General features: G+C 48.3%; 1 protein-coding gene across 1 annotated transcript in view; it reads left to right on the top strand.

Annotated features, from left to right (window-relative positions):
• The first annotated feature begins 1,755 nt into the window (after window positions 1-1,755).
• Window positions 1,756-9,871, top strand: part of HDAC1 (histone deacetylase 1) — a 31,755-nt gene continuing 23,639 nt past the window's right edge. The window contains exon 1 of the mRNA XM_077296012.1: window positions 1,756-1,966. Coding sequence (XP_077152127.1) covers window positions 1,918-1,966 — 49 coding nt within the window. The 5' untranslated portion in view covers window positions 1,756-1,917. The remainder of the gene's footprint in view (window positions 1,967-9,871) is intronic.

The raw sequence follows: 9,871 nt of genomic DNA, 5'->3' as shown, positions 1-9,871 counted from the left end.
ACTTCTGTGAAGCACTTGTTGGGTCAAAGTGCTCACCACACATCTAGATAAGTTCCTTAGGGGGTCTACTTTCCAAAATGGTGTCACTTGTGGGGGGTTTCAATGTTTAGGCACATCAGGGGCTCTCCAAACGCAACATGGCGTCCCATCTCAATTCCAGTCAATTTTGCATTGAAAAGTCAAATGGCGCTCCTTTTCTCCGAGCTCTGCCCTGCGCCCAAACAATGGTTTACACCCACATATGGGGTATCAGCGTACTCAGGACAAATTGCACAACAATTTTTGGGGTCCTATTTCTTCTCTTACCCTTGGGAAAATAAAAAATTGGGGGCGAAAAGATCATTTTTGTGAAAAAATATGATTTTTTATTTTTACGGCTCTGCATGATAAACTTCTGTGAAGCACTTGTTGGGTCAAAGTGCTCACCACACATCTAGATAAGTTCCTTAGGGGGTCTACTTTCCAAAATGGTGTCACTTGTGGGGGGTTTCAATGTTTAGGCACATCAGGGGCTCTCCAAATGCAACATGGCGTCCCATCTCAATTCCAGTCAATTTTGCATTGAAAAGTCAAATGGCGCTCCTTTCCTTCCGAGCTCTGCCATGCGCCCAAACAGTGGTTTACCCCCACATATGGGGTATCGGCGTACTCAGGACAAATTGGACAACAACTTTTGGGGTCTATTTTCTCCTGTTACCCTTGGTAAAATAAAACAAATTGGAGCTGAAATAAATTTTGTGTGAAAAAAAGTTAAATGTTCATTTTTATTTAAACATTCCAAAAATTCCTGTGAAACACCTGAAGGGTTAATAAACTTCTTGAAAGTGGTTTTGAGCACCTTGAGGGGTGCAGTTTTTAGAATGGTGTCACACTTGGGTATTTTCTATCATATAGACCCCTCAAAATGACTTCAAATGAGATGTGGTCTCTAAAAAAAAATGGTGTTGTAAAAATGAGAAATTTCTGGTCAACTTTTAACCCTTATAACTCCGTCACAAAAAAAAATTTTGGTTCCAAAATTGTGCTGATGTAAAGTAGACATGTGGAAAATGTTACTTATTAAGTATTTTGCGTGACATATGTCTGTGATTTAAGGGCATAAAAATTCAAAGTTGGAAAATTGCGAAATTTTCAAAATTTTCGCCAAATATTTGTTTTTTCACAAATAAACGCAGGTTATATCGAAGAAATTTTACCACTAACATGAAGTACAATATGTCACGAGAAAACAATGTCAGAATCGCCAAGATCCGTTGAAGCGTTCCAGAGTTATAACCTCATAAAGGGACAGTGGTCAGAATTGTGAAAATTGGCCCGGTCATTAACGTGCAAACCACCCTTGGGGGTGAAGGGGTTAAAAAAAAAAAAAAAAAAGGGACTAATTCCATAAGCATGGAACCACAGCTACAGCTCCTACTGCAGCCATATTGTGACTCGCCCTCTGACCTACTTGCAGAACTAAAATAGTAATATCATATCATTGCTCTGTAACGAGATCTGGTTCGTCGTGCCCTCACTGCCAGACAAAGGGCGGGAACTGACTCTCGCGATAACTTGCGATGCATGCTAACTTGGGCACACGATTTACAGCTACAGTTCATCCTAACCTGTTTTCAGATATCGGAGAAGATCCGCCTACCCATTGTCCGATCTCCCTGCTTATTGGACTGTCAGCTGTCCATCTAAATGCCGACTCCCGAGTCAGTGCTTGGATTGGCTGAGACGTTAACTTGTTCTTATCTGCAAAGTGCACGGGAGGCTCCGCCTTCTTATTGTTCGATCCGACTGTTCATTGGTCGGAGAACTGTCCGTCGAATCCGGACTCTGGGAGCCGTGTGGGGATTGGCTGAGTCAGTCTAGCACGTAGGCGGACGCTGGGTCGCAGAGCAGGAGTGGATCCGGAGCCCAGGAAGGAAAATGGCGTACACCCAGGGAACAAAGAAGAAAGTGTGCTATTATTACGATGGTAAGAGGGCGCGGAGGGTACGCAGTGAATGGAGGGGTCAGTGCTGTGGGGGGAGAGCAGAGGTCGCTCCGGGAGCCAGAACCGGGCACGGGATTGGCGGGGTCTGCGGGAGGTAGCGTGGTCCGGGCAGGAAGTGGGCTGCAGGGAGCGGGAGGGACTGCATGTGCTGCCCCTAGGGGTTACCCTGTGTACTGCCCCTAGGGGTTACCTTGTGTACTGTGCAGGCTCGGGCCTATGCAGGGCTTGGGTAACTGCAGCAGTGGGTCATAGTGACTGGTTTCCAGAATGGGCACCTAAAGGGGCTCCCTGGGGAAATGTTTTATCCCCCTTTGTCAGCAGTCAGGTGTGTATATGTGATGAGCGCAGTAACGTAGTGCCCGGGTGCCATCTTGTAGTCTTTAGCGCACTGTCCTATGACCAGCGGATCGGGGCAGTTACAAGGCGAGAGTCAGAGCGAGGCCCTATAGTCTCATTCATTACGAAAAGGTGACCCCTCCCCCCACGTAGCAGACACTGTGATTCGGCAGGTCATGTGACCCTGGCGCACCACTGAAGATGGCGATTGGCGAGAATATTACTCATACACACCGTATTGTTACCCATGAAAGCGAAAAATCAAACATTTCATCGGCATGGTCACTGAAAGGGTTATTCCGGTATAGAGAAATGGTTATGGATTATCCACAGCATACGTAATGATGGCCTGATCACTGAGACCCTCCAATTGCCAGGACAGGGGCCTCTGAGCTCATATATTGGGTCCGCACCCGTTCATCATCAGACTGAAGAGCAGTTGTGCAATCTCTGGTCCTCACACTTCCGACACAATCCATCACCCGGCCCCGTACATTTGTGGTATTTCATAGTGACCGTTCAGATGAATGGGTCGTACTGTCATCTGTGAGCGGCATGCATCTGCTGGAGAATGGGGGGCAGCCATAACCCCACGTACTGAGGGCTCTACTATCACACCATAGAGAGTGGCTCCTCTAATTGGTGCAGCTCCACTAAATCTGGAACCGCTTTTCTTCCTTCTTTTTTTCTTTTTCTTGTGTCCTTCCACTCCAAACTTATTCGCGCTGGTAATAAGGATATGTTTTGTTTTAAAAAAAAAACTGGGCATATACGCCAAGTTAGTTGTAAATTAGCATATTTATTTTCGGGGGCATAACTTTGGAAAGGAGCTGCACAAAAAGGAAAAAAAAAATCCATAATCGATGGAGCAGCGGCATTTGGAGGACAGTCGCCATTTAATTGTGGAAGGTCCTGTAAGCAGAAATGGCGCCCCAGAGCTCCTCAGGGGTGGTGCTAAGGACTGCTGGAGCAGATGTCTGCTATCCCGTGCATTACTGGAAGGTGTCGTAGCTGCTGATCACACATGTATCCTGACAGACATCTGCCAATGTGGAAGGGAGCAGCACTGGAGTGTCCCTTTACCTCTTCTTCCTGTGACAGAATGCTTGTTCTGGCTGCCCTATCTGCCATACTGCAATGAGGACTGTACCTCTGTGGTGGACTAAATTGGGGTTAAACACCCATTATACACTTGTACACGCCTGTGCCATTGCGGTGGTGTCGGCAGTCATGTTTCCAGGGCTCACGTGAGGTTGCTGCGTCACATAAGCTCTGTGCCCAGTCGGTGCTGGCGTCACTGTCCCCATCAGCAGGCAGTCAGGGCTGTGATTGCTCTTTGACTTTTTGATGTTGGCTTTGTCCGAATGCAGGGACAGTGACGCCAGCGCTGATTGGGCTCAGTGCTTACATGACGTGACAACCTCACATGAGCTCCAACGCTGCTGGAACTGCTAAACTGCTACAAACCAAAACATGAAATGGACGAGCCAGAAACTAACCCCTATGTTCTTGGATTTTTAAGACCGTTTATTGAAGAAAATCCCGGCATTTCTCACCCAGTTTAGATGCACTTATCTCCTGCATACATATGCGTTAGAGAAGTCAGTTAAACTAGCTGATATCAGTGGGATCAACCAACAATCTTATACATATAGGCTCTCCAACAGATGATATTGGGAGGGAATAAGTATCAGTAGCATTATATGACTCGCCCTATCCATTTGTTCTGTAGGCTCCCAGATGCTTCGTTAGGCCTCAATCAGAGACCCATGTTTCTCACGTAGGAGAAAAACAGACCCATTATTTTGATCAGTGCATGGTCCAAGTGTCATCTGTTTTTCTCGTACATGGAGAAAAGTTCCCACGTGCCTCTTTTGGCAGTTTGTATTTTTGAGTTTGCTGCGACATTTGTTGATGGTCAGCAAAAGGATTTCTGTTTGCCAAGTGTATCATCTAAAGATGGATGAATCTGAAAATGCACCGTACTTTATTTTGTAAGCGTGTGGATTTCCTACATTCCCATAAGATAGTTATGCCTCCATTGATCTTTTGGCTGACCTCTAATTTCGCCCTACCTTCTTGGAAAGAGTTGGAAATCCACTGCCAGACTCTTTATCATCTTGGTCAATCTCCTGACAGAGCAAAAGGTTAAGGTACCTTCACACTAAACGACTTTGCAGCGAGAACGACAATGATCCGTGACGTTGCAGCGTCCTGGATAGCGATCTCGTTGTGTTTGACACGCAGCAGCGATCTGGATCCCGCTGTGATATCGCTGGTCGGAGCTAGAAGTCCAGAACTTTATTTGGTCGTCAGATCGGCGTGTATCGTCGTGTTTGACAGCAAAAGCAACGATGCCAGCGATGTTTTACAGTGGTAACCAGGGTAAATATCGGGTTACTAAGCGCAGGGCCGCGCTTAGTAACCCGATATTTACCCTGGTTACCATTGTAAAAGTAAAAAAAAAAACACAACATACTCACCCTCTGATGTCTGTCACGTCCCCCGGCGTCCGCGCTGCTGCTCAGAGCTTCCTGCACTGAATGTGTCAGTGCCGGCCGTAAAGCAAAGCACAGCGGTGACGTCACCGCTGTGCTTTAGGGCCGGCACTTACACAGTGCAGGGAAGCTGAAGGCGAGGGACGCGACAGGCACGGCAATGTAAGTATGCAGTGTTTGGTTTTTTTTACATTTACACTGGTAACCAGGGTAAACATCGGGTTACTAAGCGCGGCCCTGCGCTTAGTAACCCGAAGTTTACCCTGGTTATCCGGGGACTTCGGCATCATTGGTCGCTGGAGAGCTGTCTGTGTGACAGCTCTCCAGCGACCACACAGCGACGCTGCAGCGATCGGCATTGTTGTCGATATCGCTGCAGCGTCGCTTAATGTGACAGTACCTTTAGGCAGAGCACCCTATTGATGTTATCTTATGTGTCTGTGCATTACATAATAGTCAGCAGAACCTGCCACTTTCAGCGGGGTCAGCTTACCATCTAATATGTATGAAGAGACCTCCCAATTGTTCCCTGGCAGACATGTTACGGGAGAAATGGATCCAGGCTGTTGAATTTCAGCAGCCGATCATCTACCATTTGCTCTTAACACAGGAACTTTTGGCCCCTGAGGGTCCTTATGTAAGGCATGGAGGGGAGCAGTGGGTGTCAGCAAAGGTCTGATAGCTGTGTAAGCGTCCCATAGACATTAGATATACTGTATATGGAGCCTAGATTTCTTTTTCTTTCCCATTCTAGTGATAATTGATGATGCAGTAGGGACAATTCTAAACATTAGGGCATTTTTGGTATTCCCCATTTCTTCTGTTAGTCCTTTGTGTAACAAGTGTTTTTATAGGACAAGTCACCCGCCTGCAATCACTTTTTAAGAGACTTCCTCGCTATCTTAGTTCTTTCATTATGCTTTTAGAAAAAAATAATATATCATTGTTCTCATTTCTTGTCACTTACCTTGGGGGGGAGTGGGAGTCTAGACAGGACTGAGGCATCGGTATGCCAGCGATGAACATGTGCTACATACTATATGCTTTAGTAGTCGACATGACATGACTGCTAGAATACAGGGTGGATGTGAAGGTTTCCAGAAGATCAGAACTCCAGATATGTAATTGCACACAATCATGACATTTTTCTGCATTAGAAAAAATAGCTAACCCATTGCTTCATTTGTAGGAGAGTTTGTATTTCTCTCTGTTTTCAACATCTACTAAACAACCTTTTTTTCATTGGAAATCTAGTACTAGATTTTTGCTACCTAATCTAAGAGCAGAATAATGTAGACAAGAGAACCTGATTCCAGTTGTGTATCACTTAAGGTACCGTCACACTAAACGATATCGCTAGCGATCCGTGACGTTGCAGCGTCCTGGATAGCGATATCGTTGTGTTTGACACGCAGCAGCGATCTGGATCCTGCTGTGATATCGCTGGTCGTTTAGGAAAGTTCAGAACTTTATTTGGTCGTCAGATCGGCGTGTATCGTCGTGTTTGACACCAAAAGCAACGATACCAGCGATGTTTTACAATGGTAGCCAGGGTAAATATCGGGTTACTAAGCGCAGGGCCGCGCTTAGTAACCCGATATTTACCCTGGTTACCATCGTAAAAGTAAAAAAAACCAAACAGTACATACTCACCCTCTGATGTCCATCACGTCCCTCGCCGTCCGCTTCCTGCACTGACTGAGGGCCGGCCGTAAAGTGAAAGCACAGCATAGTGGTGACGTCACCGCTCTACTGTTAGGACCGGCGCTCAGTCAGTGCAGGAAGCGGACGCCGGGGGACGCGAAGGTGAGTATGTACTGTTTGTTTTTTTACATTTTACACTGGTAACCAGGGTAAACATTGGGTTACTAAGCGCGGCCCTGCGCTTAGCAACCCGATGTTTACCCTGGTTACCCGTGGACCTCGGCATCGTTGGTCGCTGGAGAGCTGTCTGTGTGACAGCTCTCCAGCGACCACACAGCGACGCTGCAGCCATCGGCATCGTTTTCTGTATCGCTGCAGCGTCGCTTAATGTGAAGGTACCTTTACTGGGCTGCTTACTGTAGTCTTGATTTCCTGATGATAAAAATGATCACTAGTAGCTTAGTAAACCTTGTGCTGCATAGTCATGCCTCCTCAATAGCCTCTGTATTGAGAAACCTTGTGGATCTGCAGCAGCTAAGTGATTTTATCAAAACTGCAGCAAGCAGCCAGTAGGTGATACATCACTGGAATTAGTCTCTGCTCCTACATCATCCTGCTCTTAGATCGTGTAGCAAAAACCTGGTAGTAGATTCCCTTTAAACTTGTAATTGTAAATTAGCAGATGTGGTATGATCGTTCCCATTCACACCACAATTATTCTAACCAAACATGCAGATAGATATCCTTTTTTTAATAACTGTAATTTTTATTACATTTTATAAAATAAGACAAAACGATCACAATTTTTGGCTTCCAAACTAGAGTATCAGAAAGAATGGAGTACAATTAGAATGAACTCTTGGAAGACATTTCCCCCTTAGGGTACTGTCACACCGTGCAATTTTCGTCGCTACGACGGCACGATACGTGACGTCGCAGCGTCGTATGAGTATCGCTCCAGCGTCGTAGACTGCGGTCACACTTTGCAATCACGGCGCTGGAGCGATGCCGAGGTTCGCTGGTAACCAGGGTAAACATCGGGTTACTAAGGCTACGTTCACATTAGCGGCGGGCGCCGCAGCGGCGCCGCATGCGTCATGCGCCCCTATATTTAACATGGGGGCGCATGGACATGCGTCGCACTTGCGTTTTGCGCCGCATGCGTCGCTGCGGCGCCCGCGTCCGGGCGCAGAGGACGCAGCAAGTTGCATTTTTGCTGCGTCCAAAATCAATTAAAAAAAAGGACGCATGCGGCGCAAAACGCAGCGTTGTGCATGCGTTTTGCTGCGTTTTTGTTTGCGTTGTGCGCTGCGGCGCCGACACTGCGGCGCACAACGCAAATGTGAACGTAGCCTAAGCGCAGGGCCGCGCTTAGTAACCCGGTGGTTACCAGCGTAAAAGTAAAAAAAAACAAACCGTACATGCTCACCATCTGATGTCCGTCAGGTCCCTTGCCGTCCGCTTCCTGCTCTGACTGAGCCGCCGTACAGTGAGAGCAGAGTGCAGCGGTGACGTCACCGCTGTGATCTGCTCTCACAGTCAGAGCGGGAAGCGGACGGCAAGGGACCTGACGGACATCAGATGGTGAGCATGTACGGTTTGTTTTCCCTTCCCCCATGACGGCACACCTGAGAGAGGGGATCCGCCCAGTCAGGACAGGAACCCTACTGAAAATAAAAGGGCGGTACCTCTCCCTCGCTTCAGTTGGGTTTCCTGTCCTGACAGGGACCCTTGTGCTGAACACGGCGGTTCGACTTACCCAGGTCCCGTCCCGGCGTGGAAGAACAGGCAGCGCCTGTGCGTCGGAAGTTCGGGTCCTGGAGGCGCCGTCCGCAGGTCCCCCCGGGTCACTGCGTCCGTGCGGGCGTTATGCAGCATGGTTGGAGGACCGGGTTCCTTCCATGGCTGCCACGCCGCCCACCCCTCTCTGCCGGCGCGGCGGCCGCTTCCGGGTCGCTCTTCTGACGTCGCACGTCAGGCCCGCTGTGAATGGGCGTGCCCGTGTGACGTCGGAGGCAGGCGCCGGATCCAAGATGGCGGCGCCCATGAAGAAAACGCCGGCCGGTGAATGAAGACTCCGGCGGCATGGCAGAGAGGGGGAGGGATCACTATTGGGCACCGGAGAGGCGGGGAGTGCAGTGGTCGCCCCATAAAAGGGTGCTGGACCACAGAAGACGCGCTCATGTCCAAAAACTTCGCCATGGAGGTAGGACAACAAGAGCAGCTGCAGCAGTCTTCTTCACAGCAGCAGCAGCCGGAGCTCTCACCAGATGCCTTGCCGAGCCACCAACATACCAGGAGCAGCCGCTCAAGTGGTAAAAACAGTGGTCGTTCCGTCCGGCAAGATTCGTCAACGTCCAGGAGGGACGCTTCACGTGCATCTGTCCAGCCTCAAAAATCGGTACCCTTGATTGTCGGCGGTGGTGAGTGATCTACGTGAATGTATCCCTTATGGTAACAGGGTCCATTTTTCTGTTTTGATCACTAGGGGTCCAGGAAAGCTACCGGTAAAACAAAGAACCGAGAGTGTGCCCTTTGTAAAAACCCGCTCGCAGTGCAGTATCGGAAGGATCTCTGTGCTGACTGCATAAATAAGACTATTCAAGAAGAAACCCCTAATTTCACCACTAGCCTTAAAGCCATAATACAGGCGGAAATAAAAGACTCCTTAAAATTGGCCCTTAGCGAACCAAGAGGGGGAAGCCATAGGGCGTCTACAGAGTCGGATACCTCTCAGAGACAAGGGAGTCATAAAACATCCCGATCTCCCTCTACTTCCCCAGCCTCGGTCCACTCTTCAGATTCCTCCTCGGACAGTGATTCAGGAGGTCGTCCGTGCCTTCCCACGGAGGACGTGGACAAATTAGTCAAAGCAGTTAGGTCTGCAATGGGCCTTAAAGAGGAGAAGACACCTAGGTCACTAGAGGATGTCATGTTTGGTGGCTTAGAAGAGAGGAGGAAACGCACGTTTCCAGTTAATGCAAAAATAAAAGCATTAATTGAGAAAGAGTGGAAAAGACCTGAAAAAATGGGTTCTTTGCCCTCTTCATCCAAAAGGAGATATCCCTTTGAAAATAAAGACTCTGAACCTTGGGAAAAGATCCCCAAAATTGACGGAGCGGTAGCCAAATGCTTAAAAAAATCGTCCCTTCCATTAGAAGACTCGGGTGTTCTTAAAGACCCGCTTGACAAAAAAGCAGATGGTTTTCTCAGACATATCTGGGAAGCCTCAGCGGGGGGCCTGAAGCCAGCAATCGCTGGAACTTGTACGGCCCGCGCTCTGATGGTCTGGCTACAGCAGATAGAGGATCAGCTAAGGGACAAGGTACCCAGATCCGACATCCTTGCCAATATATCCTTGGTGCAAGGGGCAGCAGCCTTTTTAGCAGACTCTTCTGCGGATTCCGCA

The sequence above is a fragment of the Ranitomeya variabilis genome, chromosome 3 (assembly GCF_051348905.1).
Source record: "Ranitomeya variabilis isolate aRanVar5 chromosome 3, aRanVar5.hap1, whole genome shotgun sequence".
Classification (NCBI taxonomy): Eukaryota; Metazoa; Chordata; class Amphibia; order Anura; family Dendrobatidae; genus Ranitomeya; species Ranitomeya variabilis.
Note: the sequence above shows the minus strand (reverse complement) of the source record. Positions and strands in the feature narration are given on the sequence as shown.